Below are 20,787 nucleotides of genomic sequence, written 5' to 3' on the forward strand. Positions count from 1 at the left end.
AACCATGCTGCTCTTGGGATCTGTTGAACCATCACCACATGTGAAATGATGGTGGTTGTCAGAATATGCAATAATTATATTGACCCCTTTAGCTTTAAGAGGCTGGGTTTAAAAATTGTACTCCCCCAATTGCTGATAATATTTCAGTAAGTAGGAGAATCTGAGATATGTGAATTACAGCTAGATATTCCAGTCCCTCTTATTTAGCACAGTTCCAGGTGAAAGCTGCAAAAGATTATGCAAAAACGAGCAGTAGTACTTTATTTTACAATCTGTGTATCTTTTTTCCCCCTAGCTGTTCCTGGAATTTGTGACAAACCAACAATAAGCAGCGTCACACATGACTCCATGACTGTCAACTGGGAGGAGCCAGAATATGATGGAGGATCTCCCGTGACAGGTTACTGGCTGGAACGCAAAGAAACCACTGGAAAGAGATGGACAAGAGTTAACCGTGATCCTATTAAGCCTATGACCCTTGGCGTTTCTTACAAAGTACCGGGACTCATTGAAGGTTCAGATTATCAGTTCCGTGTATATGCTATCAATGCTGCTGGTGTCGGTCCACCAAGCATGCCTTCTGATCCAGTCACTGCAAGGGACCCAATTGGTAAATGGCTTCAATTGCTTTTTGTTTCATATGAAAAGAGGAAAAGAGAGGCCTTATCGAACAGCAGGCAGTAGATGCTTATTATAAATAAATATTCTTATGTTTTTCAGCTCCACCTGGCCCTCCAATTCCAAAGGTCACTGACTGGACAAAATCATCAGTTGATCTTGAGTGGGCTCCACCATTAAAAGACGGTGGCTCTAAAGTTACTGGTTACCTTGTTGAATTCAAAGAGGAAGGGAAGGAAGAATGGGAAAAGGTAGGTAATGAGATGCCATGAAAATTTATTTCCGACACTTTACAGTAGGGCTTGTTAGTTGGACATATTCGGGAAGTAATGATGAGCATTGAGCTCCATCCTCCAAGATGTCACTGCTTCATCAGTTTAGCCTCACAACAGCAGGATAACTGCTTTGGGTCTCTTCAGGAAGCTTTTACAGAAAGATGGATAACCTATGGAGCAAGAGCAAGGAAGAGAAAAGGTGAAAGGCATTTGTAATGGACAAGCCCAGTTAACCTGAAAAGAAATAGAAAAGAGGAAGACAAGGCTGCCTATACACAGACAAACTGCCTATGTTACATCAGCTGCATTACTGGCTGTTTCTGTACCAAAATATTAATCAAACCAATTATCCGAGAAAGTGCTAGAAGTTAGAAAAATAAGTCTCTAGTTTTAGAATTACTAGCTATGACTAGTATCACTTTTAAAAATGTCTATTTACTGATTGATTGATTGATTGAATTTATATTGCTGCCTATTCACCATTGACTCAAGGCGGCTTACAGAGTATTTTATATACAAAATCATCTTAATGTCTAGAATAAGACTGTATTAAAAAAAAAAATGTCACGTACTTAGCTTTCTTTGTGAATTAGGGACACTTGTGGAGAAACTATGACTGTACACAATTTATCTCAGAATTTAATTTGGAAAGGTTACCCACATGTCATATGCCTCGGAGATAAAGATGGTTCTTTCACCTTTTATTCATTATTAATGAATTTTTCCTGATTCGGAACTTTACAGTCAATTGCTATATAAAGAAATGTGCATGCCAGTATTAGAGCCGTCCATATTCCCTTCTGTTCTAGTTGTTCTGCCCTGCAGGAAATGTTATAGGTGACTTTATGTTATTTTTCATTTTCAGGCAAAAGATAAAGAAATAAGAGGAACCAAGTTTGTTCTGGCAGGATTAAAAGAAGGAGGCTTCTACAGATTTAGAGTCAGAGCAATCAATGCTGCTGGTATTGGAGAGCCTGGAGAAGTTACTGAAGTTATTGAAATAAAGGACAGAATAGGTATTTCTTAAGAAAAAAATATTTTTTTTTCTTAAAAGGGTAAAATATTCAAAATCTATCATTTACCTTATACAATATCTTAATGAATTGGGAAGTATAGAGTGAATAGAGGGGAGGCTATATTGCTAAAATGGTAAATGCCTTGAAAGATTAGGTGAAAATCATCCATTGCTTGGGGAGGGCCTATTTTCCTGATAAATTTCATTTTGAACTTATTCTTTTTATACCTAATTACATCATTCCACAATTGTGGTTCTGTTTTATCCCATACACACACCTTTTTCTTACCTTCGAGTCTCTTCACAGGTGGCTCTTTCCCAATACCTGTCCCCCCCCCCCAGTCCTCTTTGAATTACTACTGGAATAAAGTTGTATGTTTTAGTGGCTAGTGTATTTCAGTGTATGAGGGTGGTTTGTGAGGGAATTTTATTTATTTATTTATTCAAGGCACCTTACAAGAATATAAAAAACTCATATAAAAAGCAATAAAACTAATGAAAGAGAGAATCATATAATATAATAATATAATAATATAATAATATAATAATATAATAATATAATAATATAATAATATAATAATATAATAATATAATAATATAATAATATAACCCCCCGCCCCCCACCCCAGCAACAACACATCACACGAGCAATTTAATGGGCTCTATCCTGCTCTGGGTTCCCCAGCCCTGCTGGCAGAACCAGGTCTTCAGCACCTTCCAGAAGAGTTTTAGAGTAGAGGCCATTCTAATCTCTGGGGGAATGATGTTCCACAGAGAAGGAACAATTAATTATTGCAATTAATTATTATTCATTCATTTAAGTGTCTTTCAGCCATGCCCTTTTTTAGAGTGATACTTCTTATGACAACATGTGTACACATGCAAATACAACCAGAGAGATATACATACATATGTAATGTGTCATATACACATATTTTTGTACAGGATCTTTATATATCTGCATATGCTTTTTTTCCTAACTACTCCAGTGTCCTTTTCGAAAGGTATGGCATATATAAAATGCATTCTTTGTTTCTACAGTGCCTCCTGATCTCCACCTGGATGCCCACGTAAAAGACAGAATTGTTGTTCATGCTGGTGGGGTCATCCGCATTATAGCTTATGTCTCAGGAAAGCCACCTCCAACTATTACTTGGAGCAGGGATGAAAGACCTCTGCCGGAAGAAGCTAAAATTGAGGAAACTGCTATCAGTTCTTCTATGGTCATAAAGAACTGCAAAAGAAGTCACCAGGGTATTTACACACTCCTTGCTAAAAATGCAGGTGGAGAAAGAAAGAAGACTATTATCGTTGATGTGCTAGGTAAGCTGCAAAAAGCTGAATATCTTTATCTCACTATTCTTGAGGATCTTAGTTCTTGGTGGCAAATGTTCATCCTGATTACATTTTTTTTTTCTTTTTCTTCTTTTTCTTTTTCCTTAACAGATGTACCTGGCCCAGTTGGAGTTCCATTCCTTACGGAAAACCTAACCAATGACTCTTGCAAACTTACATGGTTTTCTCCAGAAGACGATGGAGGTTCACCTATTACCAACTATGTTCTTGAAAAGCGGGAAGCAGATCACAGAGCTTGGACACCAGTGACTTGTACTGTCACCAGACAAAATGCCACCGTGCAGGGACTGATTGAGGGCAAATCATACTTCTTCCGCATTGCACCGGAGAATATCATTGGCATGGGCCCCTTTGTAGAGACAACAAAAGAGCTCCTAATCAGAGATCCTATCAGTACGTAACTTTTATCAGCAGCGATTGCAATAAAAATGGTTTTAGGAATATGTGTTTAATCTGCTGTGTTTGTTTATTTCTAGCCGTGCCAGAGAGACCTGAGGATCTTGAAGTAAAAGCAGTAACTAAGGAGTCTGTTACACTGACTTGGAACCCACCCAAGTATAATGGTGGCTCTGATATAACCATGTATGTTTTGGAAAGTCGACTCATTGGAAAGGATAAATTTACTAGAGTTACAAAAGAGAAAATGCTTGATAGGAAATACACTGTGGAAGGATTGAAAGAAGGCGACACTTATGAGTATCGCGTGAGCGCTTGCAATATCGTGGGACAAGGCAAACCTTCATTTTGCACAAAACCCATCACTTGCAAGGATGAAATTGGTAAGTTTGATCTCTGGAATCTACCCCACTAGCATGCACTGGTTGATTTCCTTTATTGTTTTTTTTTTAATGCTCTTTTTTTTTTTCTTAAACAATATTTTTAGCTCCTCCCCAGCTTGAGCTTGATATCCGAGAAAAACTGACAGTCCGCGTAGGAGAAGCATTCAGTCTGACTGGCCGATATTCAGGCAAGCCAACACCAAAGATTACTTGGTACAAAGATGACATTACAGTGAAAGAAGACAAGCGAACTATGATCCAGACTACTCCGGCTACAATTTGCTTGGGTGTATTAAAATCCGTTCGTGAAGATTCAGGCAGATATAGTGTTGTTGTAGAAAACAGTTCAGGATCAAGAAAAGGATTCTGTCAAGTTACTGTTGTTGGTAAGTCTTGTTCTATTTGCTTGGAAGATCTGTGAGAGAGTTGATTGAGTATAGTTTAAAAACCATATGAATTGTTCATGTTTTCTTTGAATTATAACTGAATTATAGCATAGATTGGGAAAATAAATTCCTGCTGATTTGAAAGATAAGCTGGCCATAAGGTGCCAATTGCTTCTTTTCAGAGCAGCACCTATATTAAAAAGAGACCCATTTGGTGAGATGGGCAGAATGAATGAATGAATGAATGAATGAATGAATGAATGAATGAATGAATGAATAGTGCCTGATCTCAAAGGATGTGTGGGCACGGCAGAGGATGCAGCAGAGTACAGAACAAGGAAATCTGCTACTCTAACAATGTTGTCGTGATTAATTTTAACCAAATTAGACTTTGAATATTTTGGGTCTTTTTACTATAATCAACAATGAGTTGCAGAAAGTTAAACACAGTATGTAAGAGGAAGTTCATTCCAAATGGTATAGTGAGCACTTTAGAAACCAAGACAAATTATATTAACAGGATGGGAAAACTGGTCTAATGCTTCTCACTTATCTGATAACTAAGTTATACACTAATTTATAGACTAAAATTAAAATATGTAAGAATAAGATTCTTGTGAAAAGAACTCTATCTCTGATCCACACCCACCCATCCACTCCGCATTGGGAAGACTGAAGGAGCTGATTATACCGAGTACAGAGAAATAGAATCAGCTTATTTCAAGAAAAAGTCATTCCAGTGTTTTGCAGTGAGGCCATATGGTCTTTGGAGTAGAAATGTAGTGCACCACCTGGCAGAGTAGTAAGAAGATTCCCAAATGAGCAGGAGAAAACAGATTTAGAAGTAGGTTTTACATCTAGAATATACCGATCAGAAAGTACTTACATTTTAGAAATTAAATTCTTGTTCATTTCTTTATCAGTTATTTTTTAGTACACCATTCCTCAATGGCTGCCCTCTAGACCCTGCAACCAAGACTTAAGCAATGTAGTATTTACTTTTTCTAAATATTCTATCTGATTAATCCATGAGGTTACATATCTAGTTTCCAAGGGATTGACTCTGCTTTTGTTAAAGTAGCAAAATATCGCTGATGTATACATAACTTTACCCTGTTAAGAATAAATCAGGTTTGGTAAATTGAGAAAAGAATTACACATTTCATTTGCTAACAGAAAGGAAATTGACAATATATTTAGCTTTATCAACTGTCACACATGTTAGAAATTAGCAATGTATACTGCACCTTCTTTGGGCATTGTCAAATCTGTACATTTTTATTTGAATTGTTTGTGTGTGTTTACATTTATATTTGTATGCTTTTCAACAGACCGTCCTTCACCTCCAGTGGGCCCTGTCATTTTTGATGAAGTACATAAAGACCACTTTGTTATTTCCTGGAAACCTCCCTTGGATGATGGTGGTAGTCCAATTACAAATTATATTATTGAGAAGAAAGATGCTCACAGAGATCTCTGGATGCCAGTTACATCAGCAAGCGTCAAAACAACATGCAAAGTTCCTAAATTACTGGAAGGAAGAGACTATGTTGTCCGAATTTATGCTGAAAATCTGTATGGCATAAGCGATCCACTGATATCTGATGAAATGAAAGCCAAGGATCGTTTTAGTACGTCACCTATTTTCTAATCTATTTTAATTACTTACCTGACACAGTCTTACAGCATAGTTCATATCAGGGGTGAAATGTAAAATTTGTTACTATTGGTTCTGTGGGCGTGGCTTGTTGGGGGGGTAATGTGACTGGGTGGGCGTGGCCAACTTTTTTTTTATTTTGACTTTTCAGAGCATTTTTTCTGCAAATGCAAAAAAATGCTTTGAAAAGCCTCTGCCAATCAGGAACACAGCTGGGATCGTTAGAGCCTTTTCAAAGCATTTTTTTAACCACCTCTTCCGCTGAAGAGGTTGCAGAAAAAAATGCTTTAAAAGTCTCTCTGATGATCCCAGCTGAGTTGCCTGATCATTTTAAAAAATGTTTTGAAAAGTCTCTCTGACGATCAGGCAACTCAGCTGAGATCGTCAGAGAGACTTTTAAAGCATTTTTTTCTGCAACCTCTTCCAGGGAAGAGGTCATTAAAAAAATGCTTTGAAAAGGCTCTGATGATCCCAGCTGTGTTGCCTGATTGTCAGAGCCTTTTCAAAGCATTGTTGAATGCTTTTGAAAAGCCTCTGAGATCCCAGCTGAGCCACGCGATCATCAGAGGCTTTTTTTTTTACTTTTAAAAGCATTTTTTCAGCAGAAGAAGTTGTAGAAAAAATGCTTTTAAAAGTAAAAAAAAAAAGCCTCTGATGATTGTGCGGCTCAGCTGGGCATGGTGGGGGGGGGCGCAGGGATTTTTGTTACCGCTTCTTCGAACCACCCACCGCCATCGCCACCAGATCAGGTGATCCGGTCCGAACCGGGAGCATTTCACCCCTGGTTCATATACCTATTGTTCTATAAATGGGTTTAAAAAATAATGTTTTTTCCCCAGGTGTTCCTGATGCACCAGAGCAGCCAATCGTTAAGAATGTCACCAAAGATTCTGCATTAGTTACCTGGAACAGACCACGTGATGGAGGAAAACCAATAACCAAGTATATTCTTGAAAAGAAGGAAACCATGTCTAATCGGTGGACAAAAGTTACACAAGAACCTATTTATCCAGATACCCAGTTTAAGGTACCTGATCTCCTTGAAGGCTGTGAATATGAATTCCGGGTCGCAGCAGAAAATGAAATTGGCATTGGTGACCCAAGCCCACCATCAAAACCAATCTTTGCTAAAGATCCAATTGGTATGTTTTAAAACACTTTCTTACCTGCTCTTCTCTGAATCAGCATTTTCAGACAAATATTTTCTCTTCTCATGGCTGCTGTTTACTTTCTATTTTTTAACAGCTAAACCAAGTCCTCCGGTTAATCCAGAAGCGGTGAATAAAACTAAAAGCTCAGTGGATTTGTCCTGGCATCCACCACGTCATGATGGAGGAGGGAAGATTATAGGCTACCTTGTTGAATACCAAAAGGTTGGAGATGAGGAATGGAAGAAAGCCAATTTTACTGCTGATTCTTGCCCTGATACAAAATATAGTGTAACTGGCCTCACCGAAGGTACTAAATATAAATTCAGAGTCATGGCAGTTAATGCAGCAGGTGAATCAGAGCCAGCCTATGTCCGTGATCCAGTGGAAGTCAAGGACAGACTTGGTAAGCAGAACGTTAAATTGTATTCATTTTAAATGAATACATGACATGGATGCTTTCTGAACATAAACATTTTTTTTTTCAGAGCCTCCAGAGTTAATCTTGGATGCTAATATGGCACGGGAACAGCATATTAAAGTTGGAACTACACTGAGACTCAGTGCTGTAATTAAAGGAATTCCATTCCCAAAAGTGACTTGGAAGAAAGAAGATAAGGAAGTTTCTACAAAAGCAGATATTGAAGTTACAGGCGTTGGTAGCAAACTGGAAATACGTAATGCTGCCCATGAAGATGGAGGAATTTACTCCCTGACAGTGGAGAATCCTCTTGGATCAAAGACAGTTTCAGTAAAAGTTGTTGTGCTAGGTAATTGTGCTACTATGGTTTTCAATTGTCACTGGGAAATAAGATAAGGAGCAGGAGCAAGTAGTGAAAGAGCAAAGAATATTGACCTGTTCCATCTCATTTTCATATCCCTTTGCAAATTTGGGGATGAAAAGTTTATAGGACTATTCAGTTACATCTGTTAGCCTAGGTGGCCTTTTTTTATTTAAAGGTATTATTAAATCTATCAAATGAATTTCAATGAATCATTGTTGCCTATTAATATTTTTCCAGATAAGCCTGGGCCTCCTAGGGATTTTCAAGTGAGTGAAGTTAGAAAAGATTCATGTTACCTAACTTGGAGGGAACCTGAGGACAATGGTGGCTCCGTCATTACCAACTATGTCGTGGAAAGGAAGGATGTTGCTGCTGCTCAATGGTTAACAATATCCTCCTCTTCTAAGAAACTCAGTCTGTTGGCTAAATACCTTATGGAAGGCACTCAATATCTCTTCCGTGTTGCTGCCGAGAATCAGTATGGACGAGGACCTTTTGTTGAAACTCACAAGCCAATTAAGGCTATGGATCCACTTTGTAAGCCTATTTCAGTTGTTGTTGTTGTTGTTATTTGTTCATACAAAATGCTGGTTATGCAAAAATATTAATCCATAGTATGTAATATGCATTTTCATATTAGCACAGACCTATAGAGTGGCTGGACTCACTAAATCTAATCCCCTTGCAGGAATCCAGATAAAAGCACATGACTATCCATACTCTGCTATAACAGATCCAGTAAAAGAGAGAGCTCACCACATTCCTAGATAATTGGCTCCAGCCAAATATCTCTTACCATCAGAGGTTTTTTCAACATTCAGCCAAAATATAACTTCCCACAATTTAAGATCCTTGATCTATATCCTGCATTCTGGTATGATAGAGAACAGGATTTGACCTTCTTCTAAATCAGGGTTGTCAAATTCCTGGCCCGTGGGCCGGATGCATCACATGCTGGCCACGCCCACAACCGGTTTAGTGAAGGGGGAAAAAGTCCTGATATGTCATGTGACACTGCCATGATGATGTGAGTTTGACACCCTGTTCTAAGTCACCCTCCTTTTGTTATTTGATAATCACATTTCTCCTCAGACAAACTTCTTAATGATAAAAATGCCCAGTTTTTTTAATTTCTCCTCATAAAGCTTATTTTTATTTATTTATTTTGCCTTTCTTTCCATTTATTCCAGTTTCTCAAGCACTTTCTTAAAGTGTTATGTCCTGAACTGGACATGGCACTTGAACTATAATCTGATCTCAATCTCAATGTAGAATGTAATAGATTTAGGAAATACACCTTTACGAATGAGCTATCAATTTTCATGTTTAACAAATGTTACATGCATGTTTTTATATGTTTAAAAGCAGAATTATGATTTTACTATCTTCTTGTGTTATAAGATCCACCTGGACCACCAAAGAACTTACATCATGTAGATGTTGACAAGACAGAAGTCTCTCTTGTTTGGAATTACCCTGATCGCGATGGTGGTGCTGAAATAACTGGATTTTTGGTGGAATACCAAGAAGAAGGAACAGATGACTGGACAAAATTCAAGACCGTCCCTGTGCCAGAATGTGTTGTCACAGGCTTACAACAAGGAAAGATTTACAAATTCCGTGTGAAAGCCCAAAATATTGTGGGTCTTAGTCTTCCAGACACAACTGTACCCATTGAGTGCCAAGAAAAGATAGGTAATTTCTAGTTTTATGGATGTCATACATCCTATTAGTAATTATTGCCTATTTTAATTAACCATATGGTAACCATATAGTAACATTTATTTATTTATTTTTATTTCAGTGCCGCCATTTGTTGAGCTAGATGTGAAATTAATAGAAGGGCTTGTTGTTAAAGCTGGCAGCCCAGTAAGATTTCCTGCAATCATGAGAGGAATACCCATCCCCACTGCAAAGTGGGTCACTGATGATACTGAAATCAAATCAGAAGGCAATTACAAAATTGATACTGACAACTATTCAACAGTTCTTAGTCTTAAAAGTTGTACAAGAAAAGATACTGGAGAATATTTACTCACAGTATCCAATCTAGCCGGAAGCAAAACTGTAGCAGTTCATTTAACCGTCTTGGATGTTCCTGGTCCTCCTACTGGCCCAATTGATATTGTAGAAGTAGCTGCAGATCACATGGTTATTGCTTGGCGGCCCCCTAAAGATGATGGTGGAAGTCCTGTAACTAATTATATTATTGAAAAGCGAGAGTCAAAGAAAGAAACCTGGGGAATGGTCTGCTCATCACTTAGTCAAACAAGACTTAAAATTCCACGCCTACAGAAGGGTGCTGAATACATCTTCCGAGTTCGTGCAGAGAACAAGATAGGCATTGGTCCACCTCTTGATTCTCAACCAACAGTTGCTAAGTCTATGTTTGATCCACCATCTCCTCCTGGTAAACCAACAGTTCATGATATTACTGAAAATGCTGCAACGGTAAATTGGACTATGCCAAAATCTGATGGAGGAAGTCCAATAACTGGATATATTCTTGAACGACGTGAAATTTCTGGCAAGTGGATACGAGTAAATAAATCACCAGTACTTGATCTGAAGTTCAGAGCTACAGGCCTTTATGAGGGCAACACATACGAATTCCGTGTTTTTGCAGAGAATAGTGTTGGCCTAAGCAAACCATCTCCACCTTCGGACCCAATAAAAGCAACACGTCCTATCTCACCTCCTGGGCCTCCAATTAATCCAAAGCTCAAAGATAAGACCAGAGAAACAGCTGAACTGGTATGGACAAAACCACTCAAAGATGGTGGTAGCCCTATACTGGGATATGTCGTAGAATGTCAGAAAAGTGGAACAACTCAATGGAATAGAATTAATAAAGATGAACTCATTAGACCATGTGCCTTTACAGTACCTGGGCTAATTGAAGGAAATGAATATAGATTCCGTATCAAAGCTGCAAATATTGTAGGAGAGGGAGAACCTAGAGAATTGCCTGAAACAGTTCTTGCTAAAGACATTCTGACTCCTCCAGAGCTGGAACTGGATGTGACCTGCCGTGATGTCATTACAGTTAGAGTAGGCCAAACAATAAAAATTCTAGGCAAAGTGAAAGGGAGACCAGAGCCTGACATAACATGGTCGAAAGAAGGCAAAATACTGATGAAAGATAAGCGCACTGATATAATTCAAGAAGTTCCACGCATAGAGCTACAAATTAAATCATCTACAAGAGCAGACCATGGCAAGTACATTATTTCAGCTAAAAACAGCAGTGGACATGCCCAAGCATCAGCCATTGTTAATGTACTTGACAGACCTGGACCTTGTAGGAACCTGAAAGTAAGCTATGTCACTAAGGATTCCTGTATGATCACTTTTGAGAATCCAGAAGATAATGGTGGCTCCGAAATTACAAATTATATAGTAGAATATCGCCAACCAAATCAGAGAGGATGGTCAATAGTCTCTTCTGATCTTTCTAAGAGGATGGTAAAAGCACATCTCATAGAAAATCATGAGTATTTCTTCCGTGTTTGTGCAGAAAATAAAGTAGGTCCAGGCCCAGTTGTCGAGACCAAGACTCCAATCCTTGCCATTAATCCAATTGATAGGCCAGGTGAGCCTGAAAATCTTCATATTGCAGAAACAGGAAAGACATTTGTGCATCTGAAATGGAGAAGGCCAGACTATGATGGTGGTAGCCCCAATTTATCTTACCACGTTGAGCGAAAACTGAAGGATTCAGACGAATGGGAAAGAGTACACAAAGGCAGCATTAAAGAAACACAGTATATGGTTGACAAATGTGTTGAAAATAAAATTTATCAGTTCAGAGTTCAAACTAAGAATGAAGGAGGAGAAAGTGATTGGGTAAAAACAAGTGAAGTTGTTGTTAAAGAAGAAGTGCAAAAGCCAGTACTTGAGTTGAAATTGAGCGGAGTACTTACTGTGAAAGCTGGTGAACCAATTAAAATTGAAGCAGGACTTAAAGGCAAGCCGCAGCCAGAAGTTTCTTGGTCAAAGGATACTGAAGATTTATCCAAATCTCCCAGGGCCAAAATTGAAACAACTTCAAATTCATCTAAGTTGCTTCTTCAAAAATCAAGACGTACTGATGGCGGTAAATATGTTATAACAGCCACTAACCCAGTTGGTAGCTTTGTAGCGTACGCTACTGTAAATGTTTTGGACAAACCAGGACCAGTAAGAAATCTCAAAGTCTCTGATATTTCAACTGACAGATGTAAAGTCAGCTGGGACCCACCCGAAGATAATGGTGGTTGTGAAATACAGAACTACATCATAGAGAAATGTGAAAGCAAGCGTATGATTTGGACCACATATTCCTCTTCAGTGATAATGGACTCTGTACAAGTATCACATCTCATAGAAGGGAATGAATATATCTTTAGGGTTCGTGCAGAAAACAAAATGGGCACTGGTCCACCAACAGAGACTAAGCCAATTATAGCCAAAACAAAATATGATAGACCTGGCCGTCCCGATCCTCCAGAGATCACAAAAGTCAGCAAAGATGAGATGACTGTAGTTTGGAATCCACCAGAATATGATGGTGGAAAGTCAATCACAGGGTATATACTAGAGAAGAAGGAGAAGAGGTCACTAAAATGGGTTCCTGTTACCAAAACTGCAATTCCAGAAAGACGCAAGAAAGTTACAGATCTTATTCCTGGATATGAATACCAATTCCGTGTGAAGGCAGAAAATGAAATTGGAATTGGTGAACCAAGTTTCCCATCAAGGCCAGCAGTAGCAAAAGACCCATTAGGTAATGATCTTTTATGTACATTGAATTAATATTTGAACACTCTGTTTGACTCACTGAATTGCTAATTTTGTACTTTGATATATTTTACAGAACCACCTGGTCCTCCCATCAATCTTAAGGTTGTTGATAGCACAAAGACGTCTATTACACTTGGCTGGGGAAAGCCACTCTATGATGGTGGTGCTCCAATTATTGGATATGTGGTAGAAATGAGGCCAAAAACTGAAAAAGCTGGTCCCAATGAAGGATGGAAAAGATGCAATGTTGCAGCGCAAGTCATTCATACAGAATTTACTGTGACAAGTCTGGATGAGAAAGAACTATATGAGTTCCGTGTTTCTGCCCAAAATCAGGTTGGCATTGGTCCTCCAGCTGATTTGAAGGAAGCTGTTTCTCCAAAAGAAATACTTGGTAATTTTCCCAATCAACCATTAAATTATGTGTACCTGATTTTCTACTTTGCTGGGTGCTTTCACAAACAACACTTTTTATCTTTTACTTTTCAGAGTCCCCGGAGATAGATTTGGATGCTAGCCTGAGGAAATTACTCATAGTCAGAGCTGGGTGCCCCATCAGACTCTTTGCTATTGTTAGAGGACGACCAGCACCTAAAGTCACCTGGAGGAGAGTTGGAATTGATAATGTGATCAGAAAGGGCCAGGTTGACTTGGTTGACACAATGGCTTTCTGTGTCATTCCTAATTCAACTCGAGATGACTCAGGCAAATACTCTTTGACTGTTGTTAACCCTGCAGGAGAAAAAGCAGTGTTTGTCAATGTCCGCGTTCTTGGTAAGTACCAGGGATAATCAGGGATAGTAATCTGCTGCCTTGTTTGGTTTAACAAACTGCTGAAGATTGGTTAATGCTGTACCTGTACCCTTTGTTTTCTTCATAGATACTCCTGGACCTGTTGCAGACTTCAAGGTCTCTGATGTCACTAAAATGACATGCCAGCTTTCATGGACACCACCTGAGAATGACGGCGGAAGTCCTGTTACACACTACATTCTGGAAAAGCGTGAGGCTGATAGAAAAAGCTGGGGAACTCTTATTTCAGATATAAAGAAGACTAGTTTCAAAGTTACTAACCTTGTGCCTGGTACTGAATACTTCTTCAGAGTAACTGCAGTCAATGAATATGGCCCAGGCGTTCCAACAGATACACCAAAGCCAATCATGGCAACAGATCCACTAAGTAAGTATTCATTAATGTCGCTTTCTCCCCAACAAATTGCAATGCTGACATACCTGCTAAAATAATCAGTATTTGAGCACAATATATAAATAGTGCATTAAGTGAAAGCATACATTAAGAATATTTAGACATCTACTGTATATTACTATGATTATTAGAATCATCATGATGAATTTCACACATTAATTTTTTTTAAAAAATACTTACATAATGTATATATACTATTCAGTAGCCCTACAAAGGAAAGGATTTAGAGTAGAAGCCCAGGACTCAATTTAGAAGAATGAACAAAAGAGTCCAAATATACAGAGTTTTAAAATCACTTTCTCGCAACTTATTTATTCGGCAGAAAATCGAACTGGATTAAACTGTTAATGAGTTTAAAGAATATGGTAATTAGCCATAAAAAGTTGCAATGATTTTAGAAATGATTTGATTCAAACAACTGCTGCTTAGAATGTTTATATTTTATTTTTTATTCTTGCCTGTTTTATTTTTAAGGCGAGCCTGATCCTCCAAGGAAACTTGAAGTGACTGAAATTACCAAGAACAGTGCTACATTAGGATGGCTGCCACCACTGCGTGACGGTGGTGCCAAAATTGATGGCTACATTATTTCATATCAACAAGAAGGACAAGCTAGTGATCACTGGACCCAGTACTCTGTTGTAAAAGATCTTCACATTGTTGTTGCTGGCCTAAAAGAAGGGAAGAAATATAAATTTAGAGTGGCTGCCAGAAATGCTGTTGGAGTAAGTTTACCAAGAGAAACAGAAGGCATGTTTGAAGTCAAAGAACAACTCAGTAAGTAATTATGATCAAATATGTTTATTGATGTCTTTTATTGAAATCAATTTATATGGCACCAATCTTACTAATGCAACTATGGTTGCTAATAAGATTTTAAAATACAGAATAAAAATATTTACCACAATCAATTAAAAACATATGGCTGGCAAAGAAACCCTGCACAAGTATTGTGGGCTCAATTGCTCTCCTGAGAAACAAGGCTGGGAAAATAGCCAAATTTTTAAGGCTTTCCAAAAGGTAAGCATTATTGGGGCCAACCTAACCTCTGGTGATATGATAATTCAGAGTACAAATGCAGGTACAGAAAAGGCACATTTTCCTGAGTCCCACTAGATCAGGGGTCCCCAATCCCTGGTCCGCATCCAGAAAGGTTGGGGACCACTACACTACATGATAGCCTCTGATCAATGAGACCTGGAGTATACCCTTCTTGCCTGACTTAATAAAAGAAGTAAAGATAATGAAAGTACAGTATTCCTTTAATCACCCTGACCCACTGGTGAAATCCAAATTTTTTACTACCAATTCTGTGGGCGTGGCTTGGTTGGCGTGGTGTGGCTTGGTGGGTGTGGCTTGGTGGGCATGGCAGGGGAAGGATACTTCAAAATCTCCATTCCCTCCCCACTCCTGGGGGAACGATATTGCAAAATCCCCATTCCCACCCCACTCTGGGACTTATCGCTATATTCTGTTCACATGTGACCAAAACATGAGTGACTGTGTGCAGTGCCTCTTAATCCATGGAAGGATACAATTGGTGCCTCCCTGCCTTGATTGCCACCTGATAATAATAATAATAATAATAATAATAATAATAATAATAATAATAATAATAATAATACTCAGGGCGGTGTACAGCCAATTTAAAAACACAGGACACAACAATAATTAAAAATTAAAATAATTAAATAGATTTGGCTGATTTAAAACCCCAAAAATTTAAAATACCCCAATTTAAAATTATTATATTGATAGCCCTGCCTGGCGGAACAACAGGGTCTTCAGTGCACAGCGAAACACCCGGAGGTCGGAGATCTTACGTATTTCCGGGGGCAGTTCATTCCACAGGGCTGGGGCTCCCACAGAGAAGGCCCTCCCCCTGGGTGTCGCCAGCCGACATAACTTGGCTGATGGCACCCTGAGGAGACCCTCTCTGTGGGAACGGACTGGTCGGTGGGAGGCTATTGGTGGCAGAAGACGGTCTTGAAGGTACCCGGGTCCTATGCCATGGAGCGCTTTGAAGGTGGTAACCAACACCTTGAATCGCACCCGGAAGACCACTGGGAGCCAGTGCAGCTCGCGCAGAAGGGGTGTCACGCGGGCACAACGAGTTGCGCCCATAACCACCCGCGCGGCCGCATTCTGGACCAGTTGGAGCCTCCGAGTGCTCTTCAAGGGGAGCCCCATGTAGAGAGCATTACAATAGTCCAGCCGGGAGGTGACAAGGGCATGAGTGACCGTGCGCAAGGCGTCCCGGTCCAGAAAGGGCTGCAACTGGCGGATCAGGCGAACCTGATAAAAGGCCCCCCTGGCCACGGCTGTCATATGCTCTTCTAAAGACAGCCGTGCATCCAGGAGGACACCCAGATTGCGAGCCCTCTCTGTGGGGGGCAAAGATTCACCCCCAATAGTCAGCAATGGCACCTGCTGACTATATCGGGATGCCGGCAGCCACAGCCACTCGGTCTTGGACGGGTTGAGTCTGAGCCTGTTCCTCCCCATCCAGACCCGCACGGCCTCCAGGCAGCGAGACATCACATCAAGGGCATCGTTGGGGTGGTCTGGGGTGGAGATGTATAGCTGAGTATCATCAGCGTACAGATGACACTTCACCCCAAAACCATGGATGATCTCACCCAGCGGCTTCACATAAATGTTGAACAGAAGAGGTGAGAGGACCGATCCTTGTGGCACTCCCCATGCGAGACGCCTCGAGGTCGACCTCTGCCCCCCTGCCAACACAAACTGCGAGCGGTCGGAGAGGAAGGAGGAGAAGCACCGCAGAACGGTGCCCCCTATTCCTAACCCTCTCAACTGCTGCAGCATGATACCATGGTCGATGGTATCAAAAGCCGCTGAGAGATCTAATAGGACTAGGACAGAGGAGCAACCCCTGTCCCGAGCCCTCCAGAGATCATCCACCAACGCGACCAATGCCGTTTCTGTGCTGTGCCCCTGCCTGAAGCCCGACTGGTACGGGTCTAGATAGATAGCTTCATCCAGGTGCCCGGGCAGTTGTCGTGCCACCACACTCTCAACAACCTTCGCCACAAAACGAAGGTTGGAGACCGGACGGTAGTTAGCTAATTCAGCCGGGTCCAGGGAAGGCTTCTTGAGGAGGGGCCTCACCACCGCCTCTTTCCTGATCTTTGAATAGGAACCATGAATCCAGAAGAATACCCAAATTGCACACTGGTTCTGTCTAGAGTAGTATAACCCCATGCAGAATTAAAGATGGAAAATCATCCAATGAAGGAAGCTCTAAAACCTGAAGTCACTTCATCTTGCTATGGTTGAGCTGAAGCCTGTTCATCCCCCATGCACTCAACATAAGTCACTCCTATTCAATCTACCTTCTCTGGGTGGGGCGTCGGGAGCAGCCTGGGAGTTCATGGCTTCCATGTCAGCCATGGACTTGACTCAGATAATTCAGGGCCCGACCCATGGGGGCAGGGGACACACCCAATCTTGTTTTTATCTCGGAACAGTGGCGTGTGGAGCTCGGTGGGGGAATGCCAATCATTTACCCCCTGTCATGGACTGATCACTATCTCCTCCGGCTGGGCTTCCACAATGCCACCCCCTGCCGCTGGGCTGCGGGACCGACCACCTGGTTTTGCCCCAGGTGCCTGATGGACCTGAGCGGTTCCAGATGGAGCTTGGGCCGATACCTATCTCTCTTTCCCACGCCCCAGTCAAGGCTCTGGTGGATGCCTGGGAACAGGCGGCCTCCGGGGCCCTCAACCGTGTTGTGCCTTTGCGGCCTCTGACCTGGCGCAGATCCCGGCTGGCCCCTTGGTTTACTGAGGAGCTCCGGGAGATGAAGCGGCAGAGGAGAGGCCTAGAGAGTTGTTGGAGGTCCACCCATTCCGAATCTGACCGTGCACAGTTAAGATCCCTCACATAGTCTTACCTAGTGGAGATGGAGGCAGCAAAGCATTTTTACTTCTCTGCCCTCATTGCATCCGCAGATAATCGCCCGGCCGCCCTGTTTAGGGTGTCACGCTCCCTTCTGAATCGGGGAGCGGGGGATGACCCTTTGCGGGGTCAGGCCGAGGAGTATAGTCAGCATCTGCTGGACAAGATCGCTCAGATTCGGGACGGTCTGGACTCTGACTGGGCAGGGTTGGATGGGGGGGAGATAACGGGTCTTGTCATTTGGGAGGAGTTCGATCCTGTGACCCCTGAGGAAGTGGACAGGATCATGGGGAAGCTGAGTGCTACCACATGTTTGCTGGACCCGTGTCCCTCCTGGCTTGTTTATGCAGCCCGGGAGGTTACACGTGACTGGATCCGGGCAGTGATTACTGCATCCTTGGGTGAGGGTAGCTTCCCCGCCGCCTTGAAGAAGGCAGTGGTGAGGCCCCTCCTCAAGAAACCTGCCTTGGATTCAGCCATTTTGAACAACTTTCGTCCTGTCTCCAACCTTCGCTTTATTGCAAAGGTTGTTGAGAGCGTGGTGGCACGGCAGTTCCTGTTGGCCCTGGAGGAAACAGAATACCTTGATCCGTACCAGTCGGGTTTCAGGCCCAGATACTGGACGGAGACGGAATTGGTCGTGCTGGTGGATGATCTCTGGAGGGCCGGGACAAGGAATATTCCTCTGTCTTGGTCCTATTAGATCTCTCAGCGGCCTTCAATACCATCGACCATTGTGCCCTTATTTGGACTGAGATGCTCTACGCACGGTCACTCATGCACTCGTCACCTCCCGTATTGACTACTGCAATGCTCTCTACATGGGGCTGCCCTTGAAGATCACTCGGAGGCTTCAGCTGGTGCAGAATGCGGCTGCGCGGGTAGTGATGGGAGTGTCCCAACACTCCCATGTTACACCTCTTCTGTGCGACTTGCATTGGTTGCCGGTTGCCCTCCGGGTGAGATTCAAGGTGCTGGTGATCACCTATAAAGCCCTACATGGCTTAGGCCCGGGATACTTGGCGGACCATCTGCAGCCAGCAACAGCTTCCCATCGCCCAGTGCGCTCTCACAGGGAGGGCCTACTTAGAGTGCCGTCGGCCAGACAGTGTTGGCTGGCGACCCCCAGGGAGAGAGCTTTCTCTGTAGGCGCACCCACCCTTTGGAATCAACTCCCTCTGGAGCTCTGGGTGGCCCCTGACCTTCGCTCCTTACGCCATGGGCTGAAAACATGGCTATTTCATCTAGCCGCCCTAGACTGATGGGGTTTTTAATAAAACTTAATGGGGTTTTATTGGATTTTTTGTCAATTTTATCATGGACTTTGTTTTTAACGGTTTGTTTGTTTTGTTTATTATTATGAGCCGCCCTGAGTCCTGTGGAGATAGGGCAGCATATAAGTCCAAACAAACAAACAAACAAACAAACAAATAAATAAATAATCCAGATCATGAAAATTATCAGGAGCCTGAGATTTAGTTTAAAAAAGAACTTTTTGCTGACATCGGTTGAAGATTTTTTCAGAATTACGTATGTGAAATATAAAGTAACTGAGTTGTTCATTTGTTTTATTTGCCTCGAATGACAGTTTTCCTTTGTTGAATTTTAATTGCAGTGCCACCTAAAATCCTGATGCCAGATCATATCAGTTTAAAAGCTGGACAGAAACTCAGAATTGAGGCACATGTTTACGGGAAACCTCAACCAATCTGTAAATGGATGAAAGCCGACCAAGATGTGCTTACTTCTAGTCGCCTGGCAGTGCATAAAGCAGAGGGCACTTCGGTTCTTATTATTAAAGATGTAACTAGGAAAGATAGCGATTATTACAGTCTCACAGCAGAAAACAGCTCTGGAGTAGCTACTCAGAAAATCAAAGTCGTCGTCATGGGTATGCTTGATTTTCTTCTCCCGAGCTTGAGAAGTTCTTACACATTTACCTTTTATGTGTTTCTCAAAATCTATACTAATTTACATCTATATTTTTGGATCTTTCTATAGATATCCCTGGACCACCTCAGCCACCATTTGAAATTTCTGATTTAGATGCCGACGCCTGTAGTTTGTCATGGCACATTCCTCTTGAAGATGGTGGTAGTAACATCACTAACTATGTGGTTGAGAAGTGTGATGTCAGTCGCGGTGATTGGATAACTGCAGTAGCTTCTGTCACGAAAACAAACTGCAGACTTGGAAAATTGACTCCTGGTCAGGAATATATGTTCCGTGTTCGGGCTGAAAATCGATTTGGCATCTCTGAGCCACTTCAATCTGATAAGATGGTCGCAAGGTTTCCATTTGGTATGTCTGACTGTCCATTTATACTGTTGTCCCCATCGGGATATATGTTGAATACTGTTAGCATTATTTTTAAAAACCTACCTTCTGTTTTACTGCAGATGTTCCCAGTGAACCCAAAAATGCACGTGTTACCAAAGTAAATAAGGATTGCATTTTTGTAGCATGGGATAGGCCAGACAGTGATGGAGGCAGTCCAATAACTGGCTATCTCATTGAACGTAAAGAAAGGAACAGTTTGCTGTGGGTCAAGGCCAATGACACCCTTGTGCGGTCCACAGAGTATCCATGTGCAAACCTAATTGAAGGGCTAGAATACACATTTAGAATCTACGCTCTGAACAAAGCAGGTGCAAGCAAGCCTAGCAAACCAACAGATTACGTGACTGCAAGAACACCAATTGGTAAGTTAAACATTTTGTACGTATTTCGCTATAGTGTACGAATATAAGTTGTTAGTATTAATGCTGAGTCTTCTCCAAAAATTTAGAATATCAAATATATTCAATACCTCAAGGGTTTCAAAAGGAGAGACAAGCGTAGACGCATTTGTCAAGCAT

General features: G+C 41.4%; 1 protein-coding gene across 2 annotated transcripts in view; it reads left to right on the top strand.

Moving 5' to 3' along the window:
• The window catches only part of TTN (titin), a 319,867-nt gene that overhangs the window by 239,342 nt on the left and 59,738 nt on the right, over positions 1-20,787 (top strand). For both annotated transcript variants that reach the window (XM_070957152.1, XM_070957229.1), the window contains 21 exons: positions 296-610; positions 721-869; positions 1,759-1,909; positions 2,950-3,231; positions 3,355-3,657; positions 3,741-4,043; positions 4,148-4,429; positions 5,761-6,060; positions 6,926-7,228; positions 7,332-7,640; positions 7,723-8,004; positions 8,257-8,556; positions 9,421-9,714; positions 9,824-12,784; positions 12,875-13,195; positions 13,291-13,575; positions 13,682-13,981; positions 14,483-14,785; positions 19,545-19,820; positions 19,931-20,230; positions 20,329-20,631. In XM_070957152.1, coding sequence (XP_070813253.1) covers positions 296-610; positions 721-869; positions 1,759-1,909; positions 2,950-3,231; positions 3,355-3,657; positions 3,741-4,043; positions 4,148-4,429; positions 5,761-6,060; positions 6,926-7,228; positions 7,332-7,640; positions 7,723-8,004; positions 8,257-8,556; positions 9,421-9,714; positions 9,824-12,784; positions 12,875-13,195; positions 13,291-13,575; positions 13,682-13,981; positions 14,483-14,785; positions 19,545-19,820; positions 19,931-20,230; positions 20,329-20,631 — 8,622 coding nt within the window. The remainder of the gene's footprint in view (positions 1-295; positions 611-720; positions 870-1,758; positions 1,910-2,949; positions 3,232-3,354; positions 3,658-3,740; positions 4,044-4,147; positions 4,430-5,760; positions 6,061-6,925; positions 7,229-7,331; positions 7,641-7,722; positions 8,005-8,256; positions 8,557-9,420; positions 9,715-9,823; positions 12,785-12,874; positions 13,196-13,290; positions 13,576-13,681; positions 13,982-14,482; positions 14,786-19,544; positions 19,821-19,930; positions 20,231-20,328; positions 20,632-20,787) is intronic.

Source organism: Pituophis catenifer, unplaced genomic scaffold (genome assembly GCF_029215685.1).
Source record: "Pituophis catenifer annectens isolate HBS135680 unplaced genomic scaffold, rPitCat1.0.hap2 SCAF_1, whole genome shotgun sequence".
NCBI classification, from domain to species: domain Eukaryota; kingdom Metazoa; phylum Chordata; class Lepidosauria; order Squamata; family Colubridae; genus Pituophis; species Pituophis catenifer.